The sequence below is a fragment of the Thermobia domestica genome, chromosome 7, assembly GCF_964235325.1.
Source record: "Thermobia domestica chromosome 7, izTheDome1.hap1.1, whole genome shotgun sequence".
In the NCBI taxonomy this organism is placed as follows: domain Eukaryota; kingdom Metazoa; phylum Arthropoda; class Insecta; order Zygentoma; family Lepismatidae; genus Thermobia; species Thermobia domestica.
The window spans coordinates 60,670,110-60,692,393 of record NC_137460.1 but is presented as its reverse complement, the minus strand read 5'-3'; the positions used below and the strand labels follow the sequence as shown (position 1 = coordinate 60,692,393).

General features: G+C 35.9%; 1 protein-coding gene across 1 annotated transcript in view; it reads right to left on the bottom strand.

The window, feature by feature from the left end:
- LOC145690155 (26S proteasome non-ATPase regulatory subunit 5) overlaps positions 1–3,980 on the bottom strand; it is a 50,353-nt gene extending 46,373 nt beyond the window's left edge. The window contains exon 1 of the mRNA XM_081764765.1: positions 3,576–3,980. Coding sequence (XP_081620891.1) covers positions 3,576–3,751 — 176 coding nt within the window. The 5' untranslated portion in view covers positions 3,752–3,980. The remainder of the gene's footprint in view (positions 1–3,575) is intronic.
- Positions 3,981–22,284: the final 18,304 nt, after the last annotated feature.

Sequence of the window (22,284 nt, the reverse complement as noted above, 5' to 3'; positions counted from 1 at the left end):
AGGTCTCATATAATTTTTTAATAAAGGTTTTAGGAAAGTAACTTTAACCAGACTAGGGGGCAGAAAAAAATTATTGGGCCTAGGGGCGCCAAAATGCTAAATCCGGCCCTGTAAACATATTCTTTCATACAAAGCATTGAATTTTATATGTAAATCTTCCTAGATGTGATGTGCCAAAACTACACTAGTACAGTTTTTAATTTATCCTAGAACATACATATTAGAATTCTTGGCAGGTAAAAATTGGGAATAGCAAATACTGAAGAAACTAGGCATAAGAGTAGTATATTGAATCGGCAAGGCGACCTCGCAACCAGAGTTTTCCAAGCCCTATGATCGGCAGAATAGATACAGCCTGATTTCAAGCTATTCGTTCACTTAAATAAATTTTTCTAACGTTCGATAGGTATCAGATGTCAACACTCAAATTCGCTACAGTACCGTCAAATGGGGCTACTTAGATACGAAAAAAGGAAATGTTCTTAAATATTTTGTAAACAACATACTGTAAGCCCAATGTTATAATTGTAAAACCATGGTACAAAAGAGTACCATTACTCTGTATGACAACCATTGTTGTCCGATAATGTCTTCAGCTAGAAAAAAAAAAAAAAAAAAAAAAAATACGGTCGTTCAAAGTAGTTATAAAATTCTGCCAATGACCTCTATGGTAGTCTTCGATATTGAATTGAAAAGAAGAGAGTTTTATGAACATTTTCATATATATTACATAGTTGTGCGATTTTCCTAACGGGCTACAGAAAATATTTTTAAAATGTATTTACCCAATATTTTTCAAAGGTTGATGTCCACCCTATCACTATTGCAACTTTAATATTTAAAACTTTAAAAGGTCTCCCTTGTAGTAAGAGGTCCATATGTTTATATGAATCTAACAGAGAAGTTTTCAAACAAACTTTTTTTTTTTTTTTTTTTTTAACGATGAAAAAGCACTATTTATACTATACAGGATGGTAAGAAACTACTTGTATATAGTTGGAGCATGCCTGACATTTGGGCAAATTGACACCTTCAAAAGAGACGCCACCAAACTTAAGAAGCCCTCGATTAGTAAGAATGGGCTCTGGTAGCATCTGAATAATATGTTCTATACAAACCACATCGCTGTCTACATTTTCGGGCCAACGGAATGTCATACTGGTACGTTTTATTAATGCACGTAAACTTGACTTTCCAATCGCAGCTCTCTTTTTCTATGACTTGCCCAATATAATGCCGTTACCTTTCTTTAGAATATACCGTACTATTACCCACAAACTGATTTTTAGATCCACCAAAATCAGCTGTTCACCGTAGCCCCATCTGTTACCTAAAACGATATGTGTTTTTCAAAAATTCACCAAAATTTAAATATAGGTTAGACAACAATAGAACCTATTGAAATCGGTAATGGATGAGATTTTATCAGTAATATTGATTTAGGGAGTTAATGCTTTAAACCCGAGTTCCAGAAATACAATTTTCTGGTCGACGAATATATATATATAAAACACTTTTTTCCCATATATGATTTTTCCCCCATACTTAGTTTTTTCCCCATATATGATTTTTAATAAAGCTTACAGATTTGTTATGGTTGAATTCAGAATACTTCAAACCACTACTTGCAATATTCAAATGAGCCACAAATGACTTTCCAGGACATGATAGTTTTTAATTGAAACATCTTCCCAGTTTTGTTCAAAGAAGCCCCCCATGTTCATAGTAGCCCCATTTGACGGTATCGTAAAACATGACTTACTTATTTTTACGCAAATCCTAATTTCAACATAGAGTTTTTATCTCTTGGATGAATTACCATCATATTGAAAAAAATGAAATGAAATCTTTAAGTTTTACGTCCCACGTTTATGCCGGTTAGGCTAAAGAAGACGGTGATAATGAGAGATGAGTGAAATGGTGGAATGAAGAAAGTGGGAGGAAACGGGAGAACCATGAAAAAACCCACGAGCACGATGTTTGTCCACCACAAAGTCCACACGGCGCGAGCTGGGATCGAACCAAGGACCCCAAGCACCGGAGGTGAACGCTCTACCACTGAGCCACCGCGCCCCCGTACCATCATATTGAAAAAGACCTCCACGTCGTTTACAAATACGAAAAGTATTAGTTAATTTTTATAGTATATTGTTGTGCAGATTAAGAATATGTGTTCCACTTGATAAAAACTCCATCAATTTTTTTCCTAGTGTAAATATCCTAATCCATCTTAAGTGTTATTTCCTTGACACATGCACACTAATTACGGGAGTTCACTCGAGCAGACGGTTCTACCAAAAAAAAATTTATAGGTAAAATAGGATGTGAAACATTTTTCGTGAAGGAATGAGAGTGTTGAAATCAGTAATTCTTGTCATTGCACAGCATATTGAAATGAATTTTGAATGGCAATGTACGTAATGTGTGTGTAACTATTTACTGAAGCGGAAGACGGAAGAATACATAAATGCAAATAGGGTAGAAAATAGTAAGGAATTTCCGGTTCATACGTCAGTCATGGACGTGTGCGATGGATGTAATGCAAACATATGGTTTTATTACAAAGAATTGTGTGATGAAGAGCGTCACGGTATAATGATGTGTAAAATCAATTGTGCAAAGTGTGCAAAAGAAAACATTCAGGAATTTCTTCCCGCAACGGACTATGTGCATCCGGGGAAAGCAATGAAGCCGTTTTTTGCAGGCGAGAATTATTACGAGTATTTTAAGTGTTTTTGAAGATAAGGATTATTACGGATATTTTAAGTATTTTTCCACTATCCTCGTCTACGCGTATACCCCCATCGCTAACGCGCCTGCTCCCTACAGATGCACTCCCTCGTTACCGCTCGGACTCCCTTGGTATGCTCCTGCCCTGACTCGGTAGATAACATTCGTGATTTTTAGTGGTCACCTAGCACAAGTTGGTTCTTGGTTTATGTATACCTACTAGGTTCTCAATTAGTCCACTTTCTGCAAAAAGAAACCGGATACAAAATGCAAGAAATGTCAAAATTTGGTAGAACCGTCTGCTCTAGTAAGCCACATACGGACTATATGCCACCAAACTGATATGGCATCAACACATCTATTCGTGCGAAAAAGACGCACCAACTAGGTAATCATTCATTACAATCTAAATTTGCATCTAATTCGATTCAGCGCAGGATGAAGCTGGTTGGCTCCTAAGACGCGCCGTAGGAAGCAGGTGCGTAAACGGTTTATTTAAAACATTGTTTAATGGAAATACATACCTCAATATGCAGTGCTTAGTCACTACAAGTCAGTTCTCCGTTCAATTACTAAATGACTCTTTTAACGCCTTATGTTCACATGTATAATTGCAACTTTAATTAATTGCATATTAATGGACCAACTTTTAATGCTTGTGTCTACGTTGAGAGAAGCGATCCAAATTTACCACATACAAATAACTTCCTTAAACATCACTCTTCTTTTATGCGTTTAATAAATTTTACCTATAAACTTTCAAAGTGGTGTTCCTATATTCGTAATCTGCACTGTACCTAGCATGAGAAATCATGACAATGCAAAAATGACATAACTGAATTTACCTGTCATTAGCATTCATACAGTCAAATATTAATTCCAATCTTGCTGAATTTGCAACATGTTTTAATTCTGCTGTACTAAGGGCACTAATAGCAGTTTTAAGTTCAGACAATACTTCGGAGCGCCGTGACGGCTCTGCAAGTTCGGATAATGAATTGACAAACCATTCCGATGTCATGGCTGGAATACAGAACTAAGTTTCACTCAAATTAAATACACATAATATTGCTTAATTCCCCTACACGAAAACGCAATAACATAAAGAATACTTCGCTTTACATGGCTTCTTTAAACACATAATACACTATACATCATCGCCGAACTTTGTTAAAAACATTACCGGCTGGGCTAACTGAATCAATTAAATCTGACTCGAATCTCCTGCAACAGAGAAGCTCTTTACACAGTTCCTCATTACATACAAAATTCTGATCAGTCAGAAATCTATAAAACAGTTAACCAACGTGGTCCTTTTAAAGTAAGGTTACCGAACATGCTCTGTTTCTGCGGACAATAAATGTATTGTATGTTCCACATCAAGGTAATTTTGTTCCTGAATTCTTTAATGTCCTATTATAATGTTACTGGGAATGAGTCCAAAAGAATGTATATAGCACTGATCATCATATCATTACTCTATGGACTATAGGAAGCAGTGTGGAGCTATTCAGCCGGTTCGATAGAACCGGTTGCTACAATATTTCGGGTTCGCAGAACCACACCCAGACATAGCAGTAAATTTTACCCAGTTATGCGCAGTATTAGCCAATTTTAGTTCAACTATCTTTATTTTTAGAAATTCTTACAGCTACAGAGTTGAACATATGACCTCTCAGAACAAAGTATAAACGTTTATTTCTTGGTCAGATATAAAGAATGAAAAGTGGATCATATGAGTGAAAAGGTGAGGGTTATTTATATTTGAAACGCATACATACCATTATCAACAACTATCGATCCACTGCTGAATTAAGGTCTTCCCTATTCTTTTTGACAACTATCTATTTTGGATAATTCGTTTCCAAGATATTTACAGTGTTGCCTACTTTTATCACACCAGCTTGTATTAGGATACTGTATAGGTTTCTACTTGTCACTTCTGGTATCCAGTAAAAAATTTGCTTTTGTCTACCTATGGATTGTTTCCTGAAAGAGTTATATCTATTGATTTTCTCTCTCCATGTATATATATATATATATATATATATATATATATATATATATATATATATATATATATATATATATGGCTGGATTAAGGGGGTGCAAAGGTGCACGTGCACCTTCCCGCCTTCGTTGTAAATATACACTACCTAAAGTGAGAAGCTGGAAGTAAGTTTTACAAAAGTCAATAGTTTCAGTCAATTTTCTGAAGGTTGAAGGAAAAGGATTCATCGAGAGCAGACACAGCTTTTCCAGGGCAATTCCTCATTCACACCACAGATGCCTAAGGGCATTATAAAAAACTCAATTTAATTTAAATATACTGGTAGTTATTTGGTGCACCCCCTCAGAAAATCCTGGATCCGGTCCTATATATATATATATATATATATATATATATATATATATATATATATATATATATATATATATATATATATATATATATATATATATATATATATATATATATACGAGGGTCACTACGAAAGTTTTGAGATGTGAAATAACTTACATACTTAAAATCAATTTAACACTTACATTTTCTCAAAGTATTCATCATTACACTGTACACACTTTTGCATCCTCGAAAACCACTTTTGGAAGCAGTGTTTGCCAGTCTTTTTCTTCAAGTGTTGAAAGTTCATTCTCGTAACACTACAGCTTCTTCAGGGCTGCAAAATCTCTTCCCACGCATGCAATCTTTGATCCTGGGGAACAGAAAAAATCACACGGGGCCAGGTCAGGGCTATACGGAGGATGAGTCATAAGTTTGACCGTAGATTCTAAAAACTGAATTGTGATGTTGGCCGTGTGTACGGACGCGTTGTCATGATGAAGCAGGATCCCATGCAATCCAGTTCTTGGACGCCATTCCCGAAGCTTCTGGAACACTTTTGTTAGGCAAACATTGGTGTACCACTGAGCAGTAACAGTCCTTTGTTCTTCAAGTGGAACAGTTTTAACATGGCCAGAATTGGAAAAGAAAGTTGCGACCATCTTCTTCCCCACACTTCGCGGTCGCTTCACTTTCGTGGGTGGATTTTCGTCTGGAAAGATCCAAACTGTAGACTGGCGTTTATTTTCAGGGTCAAATTGATTGATCCAAGTCTCATCACAAGTAACAATGTCAGAGACGCGTCGAGAATTGCCTCCATCAAATCTTGCAAGCATTTCTTCACACCATTCCACACGCATGCGCTTCTGCTGTTTAGTCAAAGTGTGAGGCACCTAACGAGATGAAACCTTTCTGATCCGAAGATTATCATAAAAATTTTTTGTTACTGCTGGCGATCCAATGTTCACTGTAGATTCAATGTCCTTGAAAGTTGCTCGAGGATTTTTTCGAATTATTTGTTCCACAGCGGCAATGTTTTCATCTGACACAGCTGTTGCCGGACGTCCAGCTCTCTCTTCATCTTTAAGCGATGTCCGGCCTCTTCTGAATTCACCAAACCACCGAGAAACTGTAGCACGGGAAGGAGCAAGGTCCCCAAATGCCCCATGCAAACGATCAAGCCACTTTTTGTGTCTCGTTCAAACCACTTTTGAAATCATAAAGGATCATTGCCCGAAAATGTTCCCTTTCGAGATCCATTCTAGACAGCCGAATACCGCTCACATCAACAAACAAGTGAAGGCGATACGACCACGCCGATAAGCGAGGCGAGTTGAAACTTGCTTCGCTTCTTCGCTCTGGATACCACTACCGAACGCAATTGTTGGAATTCAAATACTGTGCCACAACAATGCGTATCTCAAAACTTTCGTAGTGACCCTCGTATATATATATATATATATATACAGAACCGGTTGTTAAAGAATTAGAATGACACCACTGATAGCAAGCCATGTCTTTGCTTACCTACCAACATATTTTACTTTCATAATTTCACACTTTCGTCTCTTATTTTCTTCCTATTTTCTATTACTTCAATTAGATTTTCCTGTGCCGACTTAACGACCACCACGAACATTCGATTTTAACGTTGACCACTGTAAAGCAAAAACTGTAATGGATATCGATATTTGATTTTCTGCAATCGATTAAGAGTCCCAAAAATGCATTGCGTCTTCATACTTAACTCTCTACTAAAAGCGAAAGTGGATGAAATTGCTCTATATACAACAAAAATGATAACAGATAGGGAGTTTTTTTTTCGTTTTGTTTAATCGATCTAGTGTTCTAAGAATAAGCACCATTTTCTCTCTTAACTCCTAATGTCGAAATTACTTAAAATAGTTCCAAAAAATATTCAGTTAGGTATTCTACATGGATTACGGTTACTAAAGTTGAATCAACTGATACATATGCGGAAAATAATTTTTTAATGTATCTTTCCGGTATGTAGTGAATTCGATACATTCGGCAGGTAGGTTACATTTCTCTCTTCACACAGAAATTAAAAATGCTTATAAATTTTACATTTAGAAATATTACAAATTATATGTAAATTACTTATTCTTTCATCCGACATGACAACTTTGCGTCACAAATACCACAATTGTATTTTCAATTGCTCATGGAATTCCAGGAAACATTTTTTTGTTTTTGTTTAGACCCAGATGAACATTGTATTTGGAACACGTTATTACTGTATGCCCCTTCCAGTTTTGCTTCTTGCAAGCTGCCTTGATTTCATAACAAGAGGCCAGTGCGCTAATGTATCTGTGCGCACTTCAGTGTTCGGAATTGTCTGCACTGGGCCACTATGCCTCTTTTGTTGGAATAGACTGAAATAGTAGTGACGTCATTTCCTCTCCGTTACCATGGTGATCACCATTTTGTTTTCTACACAAACGTGAGTTCAAGTATGAGGTGTTTGTACTTTCATGTGCATAAGAACAATGGCTGTGAAATTAGTTAGAATGTTCAAATACTTTGAGGACGAAGTGAAGTTGGTGGGAAAATGTACAACAAGAAACAACTAGTCATGAGTGGTTTTGCACATATTTTTAAACAACTGTTAAAACAGTAATTCTTCGTGCTTGGAATACTGTATGTAATATCGATACCACTGCGTGAAAAATTTAAACTTATAGTGAATAAGATGGATACACTTTGATGAATATTGTAAATATCAAAATAAAAAAAAATAAATAAACAAAAGTACGATATGAAAAAGAACATTTCCGAGAGAATGTAAACTTGCATTTATTTCATTTTAATACTTGCCAATATAGGCCTATATTTTTCTCTCTATGAAATTAAATATTACTTACCTATTTGTTTTTTCCATCTCCTTTTTTCTGCTTCATTCATGGGAATTGTAAAAAATCGCTATCGCTATAATGTTTACAATCAGGTACATAACACATAACCATTTTTGCGTTATATCTCAGCCTTCGCTCGTGTTTGTAAGAAAATAAAATGGCGATCACCATAGCAACGAAAAGGATGTGACGTCACACTATTTCAGTCTATTCTCTATCAATAGACTGAAATAGTAATGACGTCATTTCCTCTCAGTTACCATGGTGATCACCATTTTGTTTTCTACACAAACGTGAGTTCAAGTATGAGGCGTTTGTACTTTCATGTGCATAAGAACAATGGCTGTGAAATTAGTTAGAATGTTCAAACACTTTGAGGACGAAGTGAAGTTGGTGGGAAAATGTACAGCAAGAAACAACTAGTCATGAGTGGTTTTGCACATATTTTTAAACAACTGTTAAAACAGTAATTCTTCGTGCTTGGAATACTGTATGTAATATCGATACCACTGCGTGAAAAATTTAAACTTATAGTGAATAAGATGGATGCACTTTGATGAATATTGTAAATATCAAAATAAAAAAAAAATAAATAAACAAAAGTACGATATGAAAAAGAACATTTCCGAGAGAATGTAAACTTGTACTTATTTCATTTTAATACTTGCCAATATAGGCCTATATTTTTCTCTCTATGAAACTAAATATTACTTACCTATTTGTTTTTTCCATCTCCTTTTTTCTGCTTCATTCATGGGAATTGTAAAAAATCGCTATCGCTATAATGTTTACAATCAGGTACATAACACATAACCATTTTTGCGTTATTTCTCAGCCTTCGCTCGTGTTTGTATAGAAAATAAAATGGCGATCACCATAGCAACGAAAAGGATGTGACGTCACACTATTTCAGTCTATTCTCTATCAATGAACAGTGTTGCCAACAATTTCTGAAGAAAATAGGATAGATCGCCTTCAGAAATAAGCTTTTTTATGCATAAAATGGCTAGATCTTGAACTGCTTACCTCTAATCCGCTTTGTCTATTTTAAACCCCTTTTCTGTGTGTAGGATTATAAGTGGGTTATCGTAAAATTTGAAATGTTGAATTTTATTCGCTGAAGACTAACAAGCAATATACATGGCTTTAAATTACAATAAAATTCATCAACAATTCATCTGATTTGTGAAAGTCAACAACCATATTATCATTTGAATTGAAATAAAGTTATCATCGATGACGTCGCAGCTAGCCGAGGCACTGGAACTGCATGCACCATCGTTGAATTGTGGATTGGTAGTGTTTATGTAGAATGCCATTGTTCCAATTTTCAGTAGTACTTTCGGCACGTCATACTTCTTAGCAACACTTCTTATTTCTTAGTACACCGACACGAATTATCATGATTGTATTGAGTCTTCAAACTAGTTAGATATCCTATTTCTTTCCTTTAATAAACAAAAACAATCTCTGTGTCTTGAAGAACAGTTTATTAAATTTATATTAAAAACTTTCATTCTTTTAATGAAATGCGAAAATTAAAATAATTAAAAGTGCCAAACGGTGCCGTTACGGCACGACTAATTCTTTTTGAGTCGATAAGTATTGTAAAATGGTTGTAAATCTGTGGGTGGGAAGAGAGAAGAATGAAAAACAAGTGTTTGTTGCGTAATACAACACCCTCTGACTAGAAAAATCAATTAATACGATAATATGTAATGACAAGAAGATTAATTTTTAAAAATTACACTTTATTTTCAAAGAAAAAGTATTTTTAGAATTAATTTAACGGCTAATAAAAATGGCAACAATGGTAAAAGAGTTTCATAAAATAAGCTATATTTAAGGCTATAAGCACTTCGTAGATTTGTATGGCTAAATGCCTCTTCAAATAGGCTAGATTTAGAGGCTAAATTGGCATCACTGTCAATGAATGAGGACGGGCGCCCTCTTTTTCGTTTGGCAAGATCCTTTGCTTCCAGGGCCGGCCTTAGGTGGTGCGGGGCCCGATTGGGATCATTTTGCGGGGCCCCAGATATACAACTATCTTGCACCAAGATCTGTAGAACCATTATATATATACTAGCAGCGTTCACCCCGCTTCGCTGCGGTCACCCCGGAACGCAATAAACTTTGTTACTTAGATAATTTTTACTTTTTCGCTTTCAAGTGATATGATAAAAACCATAGTAGATTGCAGTAAATGTTAACATTATATCGCCTGTCATTTATGTTAACCCGCCGAGTGACACGGTCATGCGGGTTGCATATAAATACGTTTATTTTTACCTATGATGAACTAACAAAGGATTTGTACGTTATGGACACTTGAATGGTCAATTATCTCAAGACACTGGTAATTAAAAATTAAAGTGATATGATAAAAACCATCTAGGGTCCAAATCCTAATAACCCCCCAAAAATAAAAGAAATTGGTTCAGCCGTATTAGCGTGATGAGGGAACAAAGGATTTGTGCGTTCTCTTTTATATATATAGATTACGCTCTTCCTACTGGTCTAGTGGTTATATCCATTTCCCTTTATAACGTTTTTCCATCTGCAAAATGATGTTCTGGTGAAAACGCTTACCCTGTTCATTGCCTATAGCAGTTTGATATATATATATATATATATATATATATATATATATATATATATATATATATATATATATATATATATATATATATATATATATATATATATATAGATATAGATATATAGAAATAACTCAAATGGAAATGCAGACGGTGAATGAATAGATATTTCACCCTTGTGCCAGTATCTCAAAATTTTCTTCTTTTACAAGTAAACCTATAGATGTTAAAATCTAGTTTCATAACCAAACTTGGCAGAGAAGTGTGAAATATCAAGAAACGAGTGTAAACAAAATTTAAAGTGCTTCCGTCCAACGGTCGCAGTGGCCAAAATCCTAATTGATCAGAATAAGCCATAATAATGTGATTCAAGTTTGAAAATTTCATTTTATTTGTAAAATGGGTAAAGAGATAAAAAACAAAACCATATTCACCGAGCCCGGGAGGAAATAGACATATATTTGAGGGTATGTTTATCATGGCTGCCATCTTGAAATCAGCCATCTTGTATCTCGCTCAATTTTTTTTTAAATAGGAAGAGGATCATATAATATATCAAATTTGGCTAGAATTTCACGAGAAATACAATGATGAAGGCACTCCATAAATTTATATTTGTAAGACAATGAAGTGTACATTGATAGGAATTCGTTGGTTCAAAGCTTTCTTAACAGCTGTCTCTTTTTGAAAACAATTCAAATCAGGAAAACCTAAGCAAAAGGATATACAAAGAAATCGCACTGAGGCTGATTTATTTGATACCATCTCGGTATTCACGGTAGTATCACATGACACAATCAGTAAGAACGCCAGAAACTTTTACTTAGTGGAGTGTTCAAAATAAAAGAGGGTGTGTACCCAGAATAAAGATAGCCTACATATTTTTACTCAAACTCAAAGACAATATTTTTACGCCCAGGGGGGTGTATAAGAAAATTTGGGGAGTGTTAAGGGTGTTGGGCGTGTACAGAATACTCTTTGGATATAATATCTATTTTTACAACAGTTGTTGTAAACGTGAAAAAATAAAGAAACTACTAACTAACTAACTCTATAGCTTATGGAACCCGGAAGTTCAATACCGTGTTCACAAAAACTCTCCACGGGCTTCTATCTTTAGCCAATTGGATCCAGTTTCCATTTTGTATTCCTATTTCTTCGAGATCCATCTTCATAGTTTCCTCCCATCTGCGCCTAGGTCTTCCTAATGGTCGTTTTCCGATTGATCTTCCAGTCAAGACTTTGAAAGCGTTTCTACTTTCTTCCATTCTGGCTACATGACCTGCCCATCTACACAGAGAAAAATCCGTTCTCCGGACAGCGGTATATTGTACAAATATACGGCATCCTCTTGCTTACTATAGAAATCAGTACGGAGCATACGTTATCCGTATGCTACATAGGCACTGCCCTTAGATGTTACATCATGCCGTTGCAGGATGTCTGACATCTAACAGTTTTCCGTATTTCACATACATATACTTATGTTATCTTCGTCAGCTATATGTTATATACGTCCATTTGTATGTGAGATCCTGACCGCCTACATTGTTTCATACAGAAAGTATGTATAGATGGAACACTTATACAGAAAGTATTATAAAACATGCGTTTTCAGTTATACGTCTGCTGTACGTTAAGTCCAAAAACTACAGGAATTACGCATGTAACCTATCTTTTTAAGTACGCCACCTACAATTTTTTTTCTCAGTGTAAGTCTCCTAGATTTGATGTTCCTAACAATGTTTGGTATGTAGTTCCGCCATTCTCCATTCCCGTTCCTCTTGGGTCCGAATATTCGTCTCAGGATTTTATTCTAACATCTTTCAGTCTACGTTCTTCCCTCAGAGTCAGCGACCATGTTTCGCAACCATACAGAACGTGAAAAAATATTATCGTTTTGATTACAGGCATGATTATCGTTTTGTATGTTTTAAGCTTCAAACTCCTCGACAGAATTCGCGATGACAAGAAATTTTGAACTGAATAGTAACACAAATTCCTTGCTTTTAAACGTTTAATTTCTTCGTGAATATGGCTTTTGTCTGTTAATATTCATAATAAAGATACTACTGCAGCATTAAATTCAGGAAATATTTGCTTATGCCCGGAATCTTAACAAGTTATTCATTTACTTGTTAGGGAGCCCATAACCTCCCTTGTGGAGTCCATGGATATAAATGTATTTCAATGTGTTGTTTTGTGTACTTGACAACCGAGAGTAGCAGAGACATCCTAACGGTACCATAGCATAGCCACTTGGCCGGGGGCCCCGCGTGCAGAATGACATGTATTAATTACATGCATTAGGGGCAAAATTTAGTCATAGGAACCACAACACTTGTTTGCTCTGGGGCTTAATACGCTGTTAGAACGGCACTGGAGGGCAGATTAGACTGGCCAGTAGGGTAGACGGCACTAGCGCGGGGCTCGATTGGGAGCAATCGGTCCAATCGGCTTAAGGCCGGCCCTGTTTGCTTCCATACAAAGAGATGCTGCAGCTGCTGTTCTGAAGGAAAATCCATCTTTCTGCTTCTTCTTCGGGATCTCTAGGAATTCACAGTCACGACGGTAGAGTAACCTGAAAGAAATTTTACCTTCCCAAAATAATTCCCAAAATGTACAAACAACCCACTGATCCTCCCTCAATCAATGTACGTAATTGTTGGCGAGGGAAGCAACAACATATATGTGTATAGGGTTGCCAGACGTCCCGGTTTCCAACGAAAGAATAAACGCCTGTTTGTCCCGGTTTTCGTTCTTCTGATGAAAAAAATCAACTTGCAAGAACTAATATGTCTCACCTGAAAGTGGAAGGTTTGGGGAAGCAGGCATGTAGCCAGGGGGGGTCCGGACCCCTCACCTCGAGACAAGAAATGAAAAAAATTAAGGAAGGATGAAATAAAATGAAATGAGAAAAAGAAGGATCAGCCTTAAAAATAAACTACAGGAAGCTTTTGGTTACTCTTTCTTATCGGGAGATTTGTAATACTTGCAATACATAGTGGCGAGGTGAGCTAGATATCATGGAAGAGTCAGGGAATTTGCAATTTCTAGAAAAGTTACGGAATTGTCAGAATTTCTGCTAGTAGTCAGGGAGATTTCAAGCTTCCGAGAGCATAGTGCCGTTGTGTAACTGCGTGGACATTTTTTTTTAAATCATAATTTTTCATCGCATCCTTGCAGTATCAAATATGTTATTTCAAAAATAATTTTCTACTGCTCCTTTAACCTGTCATTTGGAACAGACAGTAGTTGACGGAATAATAAAAACAAAATTTTACGTGGAAAGAAAGTTCTGTTAACATTTGATTCAACAGAGAAAGGAACGCAGATATTGTAAAATACTTTACAAGACATTATTGAGTATGTACTGTTTATAATAGTGAATATCTACTTTTTATAATAGTTGAGGTCATAATGAAAGGAAAATTGTTATATTTGAATAAACAGAGGAAGGACGTAAATAGTTTATAATCTTTTTCAATACGTTTTTTTATTATTTTACTCGAGATTTCTTCATAGTTTGTTATTAAAATACTTACCAATATATCCTCATTTTATTGTCCTAACAAACCAATATATGTTGATAGTAAAGTAGTTTAGATTGATCGAGCTTCTGGGCCTTCAGAATTTCATGTCACCCCCCCCCCTAGCCCTCCGTTACGAAATTCTTGCTAAACGAACCAATATATGTTCCAGTAAAAAAGTTTAAAATGATCGAGCCGCTGGTTTGGTGACCACAGTATTTCATATCACGGACCCCCCCCCCCTTTCATGAAATCCTGGCTATGTGCCTGGGGGAAGATTTGTGTAGCCAATTACTTTTACTAAATCAACAACAAGGAGTCTGAAAATCACATCCATTCTTTCGTTCTGTGCATTGTTTAACATCCAGAGGGAAAAATGATTTTAAAATGTTCAAGAGGGGTCATACGTTATAGCAAAGAAAACGTCTTTTCCCGGTGATGGGCTTTAACTACTAGTTATTTTATACTTCAATCGACAATGCAGAACTGCTTCATTGTTGGAACTTCAGTCAACAGTGGCGATACTACTCTGTCTCTGCATTTTAATATCATTTAGATCGTCTATTTCGTCTTGTTTGCCATCTTCTGAGGCTCAATTTCACAATCAAGCGTTTTATCCAATCCAGTAGGTATATTATACATATCTTTGCAAGTGAAGTAAAGTGAATTGAATTTCTTTGTCAGTGTAGGGCAAGGGTATTTTATAAGATCCTTGGTGTAGGGTGAAGTCAACATTTTTGTTTCACATTGCGTCTGGTGTATAAAGTGTTTCCATCATGTCCAAGAGGAAGTGTTCTTTTCAAAAGAAATTTTCAGTGGAATGGTCATGAAGTGGAATGTAAAATATGTAAGTGTTACATTAATAAAACGCATGAGGGAATTGTGGATTTCAAATATCACATAGCATGCGGAAAACATAAATCAAACATGTATTCTGCTAGCAATTCAAAAAGACTGGATAGTTATTTTGTTCCCAGATCTTCCGAACAGGAAAAATTGGTACAAGCAGCTGAATTAACAATCTGCTTCTATACAATGAAACATCATATGTCATTTAAAAGGATGGATTGTACTAATAAGTTAAACTCTAAATTTTTTAGTGATTCTCAAACAGCAACAAACATCGCTTTAGAGGGGACTAAAGCAACAAAGATAGCAAAATCCATTTTGGCTCCTGACACTACGAAAGAAATATGTGAAGATATCCACTATTCAGTTTAGATGACGCTGAGAAGACCGGAAGACCACGAACGTAAGTTATTGAGGAAAACATTACTGTTGTTAGGAAAATGCTTGACGAATACAGGCGAGTGACCTACCAGCAGATTGAGGTACTTTAGGCCTGAATGTCAGCGTTCCCAGACTCTCAGCTCGGAATTATTCCAAAACCTCATCGAAATTATGCTAGATTCTCATAATTACTAATTCAGGAGTTCTTAGAGAAAAACAATCTCTAAAATTAAAAATAACAACTCAGGACGAAGAAAAATATATCGTATAAATGAATGCAAAGTGTTTGTTTACCTATTTTGAAAGAAAATGACCTCGCAGTCTAGGATTAAAAAACCCTGGGTGGAGCTTTAAAGAAATTGCGTCTCTGGGGTGGACTGGGCCAAACACACGGCGAAACGCCTTTGAATCACCTGCATTTGTGTGCTATATGTTTCATCTTAACGTCAAGAAGCTACCGTCTTCAATAAAATTCATTTTCTAACTCATTTTCAGAAACATTAAATTAGTTTTACTCTCACGCCCCTTCTCTAAAGGAATCGGTAAAGCGATGACCTCCGGCCGTTTCAAACTTGATACGAACAATAAGACTGCCTGTATGGTTTACCGACTGTATGAATCAATGGTAGAGGATACATTTTTGCCGTTCCTTTTCTTCCCACGACCAATTTCTTTCTCATCTCCAGGTTTTGCAGCTTTTTGATAAACTTGCTGAAATTATGCTAGATTTGAGCAGGATGCTAAAAGCAAGATGCTAGATCTAGCATCATTATGCTAGATCTGGCACCGCTGCTAAATGTAAGAGCAATTCGTTCGATTCTGCATGATCATTTGCAGGTGAAGAAACTTTGTTGTCTCTCGGTGCCACATAGTCTGACTGAAGAGCAGATGACACGACATGTGACATGGTACCGGGAGATGCTGCAATCTCGATGTGAGCAACATCGTGACAGTTGACGAGACTTGTTTGTCTTATATGATGTGCCGACCAAGACTCAGAACAATGTTTGGGTCTTCGAAGATGAGGTACACCTATAGCTGTCAGAAAATTCCTATCAGTAAAAACAGCTGTATTTTTTAAATCGAGTGGAATTGTGGAGCATGTCGTTTTGGACATAAAAAAAAGCAGTCACACCTAAGTGGTACACTGAACAGTGCTGCCTAAAGTCATCGAATCTATGAAGAACCTACGACCAAATTCAAGAATGAACACCTGGTTCCTCCATCATGATAATGCTCCAGCTCACCGCGCGAAAGATTACACCGAGTATTTGACACTACAGAACTGAAACTTCTTGAGTATCCTTCTTACAGTCCAGATCTTGCTTCCTGCGACTTTGCACTGTTCACGTATCTCTATGTGAAAATGAAGCTGAAAGGGATGCGATTTTTCAGGAATGAGGCTCCTCTGAGGGCTTGATACAATGAGTGTGCCTTACTGCATAGTGAAACTAGGCAGATCTGGTTTAACGATTGATTTCGGAGGATGAAAAGATGTATTGAATGTGGTGGAAATTATTTTAAAATAAATAAACTGTATTGCAAAATTTTCCTTGTGGGGTTCATTTGTGTTAACTTGATAAAGAATGAACTGGAAAGTTGTGAGTAGTAACCTGGAAAAGACAGTTAATTAGTTGATTCTGATCAAATGTGTAGGAACCCTGACCTTACCTATAGACTGAGATTTGTGTCCCGGTTTTTCGTTTACAAAATCTGGCAACCCTATATATATATATATATATATATATATATATATATGATACAAGAAAATAGTAACTTATAGGGATTGGGAAAAATTTGAAGCATGGGAAATCCGCTTTCCCTAGGGCTTCTCACCCTCCTCTCCCTCGATGTACTTTTTAAATTTTTTTTGCAGAATAGACATGCAGTACAGGCTATTATTATGTGTGTATTATTGCACTTATCACATATAAAAATCATTACTGATATTTATCAGGACCATCTAAAATGTTAATCATTACTGCCGAATGTCACGGAAAAGCCACGCTTGTAATATTTCGAAAAACGTTTCGTCCAAAATGTACAATATTCATAAGTGTTGGACATGAATATTGTGTCCAGGTCCCTGTAACCGTTGAATATTCGTAAGTGTTGGACATTATATATATATCACAAGCACTTGTTTTGGAGTAGAGCAAAACATGGAAACAGCAAAAACACAAAAACACGTTTTTTTTGTATCGTCAAGATCCTTCCACTAACAGAAGTATACAAAATAGTCGATAGATGGTGTACTAAGCAAGGATGAGTTGATCGATACGTCGTGGATTCGTTGCAATCGGGAACTGCGGCCACCACCACTCATCGGCTCGTAGAAGCACGCACGCGGATTCGTGACAGACGTCCAAAAGGGGTTAATCTTCTATTCAAACCGGAAGTAGTTCAAATCAATCACTACTAGTTTTAACATTGATCGCCATAGAACGAAAATAATAATAGAAAGCTAGAAATATTTTTTCTATATCAGTTACGTGTCCCAAAAACAATGTATTCTAGCTTCACTCTTATCTGTCTACCAAAACCGGAAGTGGTAGAAATCAATCTCTTCCATCTTTAACGTTGCTCTTTATAGAGTAAAAATGGTAACAGATATCGAGAAGCAGTTTTCCACAATAAAGGCCTAAGAGTATAATCCATCTTCACTCTAATCTCTCTACTAAAACCATAGGGGTATAAATATACTTCCACTTCCGGTTTCAATTATAATTGAGAAACTATCACACTATAAAAACCAAACTTTTTCACATGGTGTACACGTGACGCTGTTACTTGTTTTTAGTTTAACGTTCCATGATTACGCACTGAGATTAAGGAATTTGATTTGATTTTGAATTTAGTGTTCCTTTAAGTAGCGACGCTATATGAGACGTATACCTATTATGTTAATGTGGGACCTAACTCACAAGAGCTCCCATCGGGAATCAAAACCGAGTCTTCCACGCCACAGGCGCGTACGCTAACCACTGAGCCACGAGAGAACTCCCTTAGGCTAAAGTAGACGAATATATTAATAAAAGTGGATAATTGTGAAACTAAAATTTTCGTACTTTTCCACCTGACTATGTACTAGATGAGCGGGGAGGACTATGGCGTCTTCTGACTACGACGTTTTCGTTTTTTAAATGGCTCGGGATAAGAAATGCTCCAAACATCTTATAAGGAGCAAATAACCGCCAAATTAAATTTGTTTTTTGCTGAATTTTCTTGATCTAGAAAACCTATTATAAATATTAACTCATAATGCGATTGTATGTGAGTTTGTTTGTGGTAACTTATTCTGATTTGTGAATGACATTTTATATCCGTTACACTTTTGTGTTCTAAATAAAGACGCTCACGTCTCATAAATAATGAAATTAAGAGATTTTTGAAAAAAAGAAGAAATAAATAAAGAATTTGCTCTGAAATTACCAATTTGACAATATTATTGTTATAAATCTGCTTTTCAAGGGACCTTAAATATGTGTTTTCCATTTCTCCGGTTTTTTTTTTCTGCAGGAATTTTATTCAATTTTATTCAGAGCAGTTGTCTCACAATAAGGAAGAATCGTATTTAATCTTTGAATTGTATTGATATCATATCATATATAGGATTCACAAAACAGAAAAGAGATATTTGTAATTTTTATGTTAGAAACTATTTTTAATATCATAATTGTGGTAGAACCAACAAGCACTACGTATCTCATTTTCGTAGGATGCGATATTGTATATCCAGGCAGACCTCTTCCTACAGAAATAAACTTCTTGGGTCTCTCTCCGTAACGGTTTGTGTCAAAGCAACTCAAAATCTTTTTTTAAAAAAAACTTGTGATTATCAGTATAGCAGTTACAATTGATTTTTGAACGTTTTTCATTGCGTTATGCTTCGCAACTTTATCGAAGGCTAATGCGGAATGGGACCTCTCACTACTGTTGCTAATATAACAAAACATCCAGTTGAGCCGCATGATGTCGCTACTATCGACAACCCAAACAATCGGTATACCCAAACAATTATGTTTCTACTGTATTTCATGTCAATACCTCGCTATTGTACTAAGTAGTACTATCTATTGCTTCTAGATGGCAGCACAATTACAATACTGAGCGACATTCCTCGGAAACCCTTGGAATTAAAATGAAGAAGTATCGTCTGTTCGCAAACCAGTTTACAAGTCAAATCGTCACGGCTGTTGAAAAATTCATAACAACCCGATTGAAGCAACGTACTAAATTAAATTTTCATTACATGGCTAGTACATTTTCTCCTTGTCAACACAGGACAGACAAGGTCAAAATCCGCTGAATAATGTCTCCACAAGAAGAAAACTAGGTTAGATATTTGCATGCATAGTGTATGAATGTATAGTGTCGTTCTTCGGATGTTAGTCAAGAGATATCAAGTTAAAAATTCAACCACGAAAGTATATCCATTTCATACTTAACGCTTCTAAAGGAATTGTAAATGAAGGAATAACATTTCTAGGATCAAATTTATGTCCTTCATAAACTAATGATCTTTATTACATTTGTCTATGTCTTCCCATGAAACGAAGGTAAGTTTAAGTGGAGTAGATTATTAAATATTCAGACGGAGAAAAGTGATTGTAGCTTTTGGTGTGGCTCGCACTATGGACTATAGAAACTAAATAGGCTGTATTCCTCATTTAGGATTTTCATTCCCACTTTACACTTTTCTTTTCGCTTCATTCTTTATATATTTTTTTGAAAATAAAAATGTTATACATGTCAGTAATGTAGAAGGAATGTTACTTTAAATTCGTTCTGAACAGCGTTGCTTTTAGAGGAACGAAGCTATGGTATCGGTACGCTTTATTTTAATCTCGAATCGAGTGAACTACAATCTTATTTCCTTCTTAAAGAACATTAAGAATTTCTTGTTCCTTTTGCAATTAATGATGATTTCAGAAGATTTACTCCGTGGAGACTTTCAATCAATGTAAAAAGTTGAAAGTATACTGCTTAAATATTGGAAACCCACGTTGAATGCTATCGAAATAGGTTTTTGAAAAAACCGAAAACCGGTTTTAGAAGAAGTTAAATTTCATAAAACCGAAATGTCGGTTTTGAAAACCACATTTGGGTTTCGGTTTTAAAAAACACTTTTGCAGTTTGGTTTCGAAAACCGCATTTGCGGTTTGCGGTTTTCAGAAAACCGGTTTCCTCAAAAACTGAAACCGCAAATGTCACAAAAATTCGTCAGCACTAATATCAAGTAACGACAAGAAAACAGCAAAGAATCTTTCTCCACTTCGGCTCTCAGTTGCCAGATGGAGGAAAATTTCTCACGGCGTAGGGAAAAGATGCTCAAAATTTGCAGAGGGGAAAGGAGGTATTTTTTTCTTAAAATGTCTTCAAGTGTAGGGAAATTCTTGGTGAGTATACTTTTACAATTGGCAGAATAAAAAAGTAAGTTGCAATTCCTCACAAAGAGGCACGGCTATCGTTATTGGGAAGTAAAAAGATACAGAATAAAACATGATTGGTGTTTCCTTCACGTATAAACTATTGCAGGTGTCTGGAACTTGCGATAAGAAACCAGTCAACACATGCAAAACCACAACATTCACATTTATCGGAGTGGCAACAAATCAACATTAAAATTGTGTATTGCAATCTAGATTTTTCTTTCTCTCTTTCTGTTCTTTTCTTTCTTTTTTTAAAAAAGAATGTAGGTGGTGCTTTCTTATTAACAAGAGAAAGAGTGGCAGCATGGGCGGCGATTAGGGGGGCAAGAGGGGGCAATTGCCCCCCCCACTTTTTGAAGTGAGGCCCTAATTTATATAGTTTCATTTGGAAATGCAAACAGGGTGTCCACACAATTTAGAGAAAAAAAATCTCTGACTTTTCCCTGACTTACCATGACGAAAATTCCAGATTTCCCTTACCTCTGAATAACTTAAAAATATACAAAAAAGAAAGAAAGCCCAGCCTCCACACTCCCCATAATAGGTGGCCTTGTTCTCTTCCGCTTTTGTTTCTTCCTTTTTTCAATTTTCTTTCCAAAAGAATGTAAATTTACAAACATGTGCATTAGGCCGATATTGATTAGGCCTACATATTTAAATATTACACAAAATGTAAAGTTACAAACGAAAGTATGCAGTATACAGAGTACTTAAGATATGGAAAAAATTACACATTATATGCTTACACATTATAATACCAATTACACAGCATTGTAATATTGCCTATAGTAGTAAACAGTTCATACATGATTTTACTGATTATTTAAAAAACACACACACACACTTTTTCTGGTGCAGTTATTAAATGCAACCCATTTAGAAATTTTTCCCATCCTTTCTCGCATAGTTTTCTTCTCATTGATCTGAATATCGTTCTTGTTGTCTCCGCAGTTTAATTTTTTCTCTTCTTCCTCCAGCTCCTTTAGTTGTTGCTGAATCTTCCGTTTCTCTCTCCACTTCTCGTTTCCAGCATTTATTTATCTTTTCTTTTCCAAATACACCTGATATTGTCTCATTGAACTTCTCACTGAATTTATCATACCTCTTGTAATTAATAATCCTGATGATCCACCTATTCTCATCACAGAATCCTATATGACCCGTAGAGCCATCAGAGATTCTTCTTGTAAGTTGTCAACAATGAGAATTTTATTTATTGTGGAAACACTTTCAAAAAATGCGTTTCCGTGATAGAAGATAAAACACATTTCATAACTGACCATAAGTCAACGAAGTTCCTCCCATTTCATAAGACTAAGTAAAAAACTCATCAAGTCCAATACCATCTCTGTCATTGGCTATGAATTCATTCGAGTGTTCCTTAAATTCTTCAGTCTGAGCTTTCACTGTGAGCTGGAGATACTATTTCTTCGCGTTCTCAGCCACTTGTCCAGATATCCTCTTGGCACCATGCAGTTCTTCTAGAACAGCGTCTACCCTTTTGAGCAAATATGCCAGGATGCAGTTAGACGTGTTTCTCGCAAA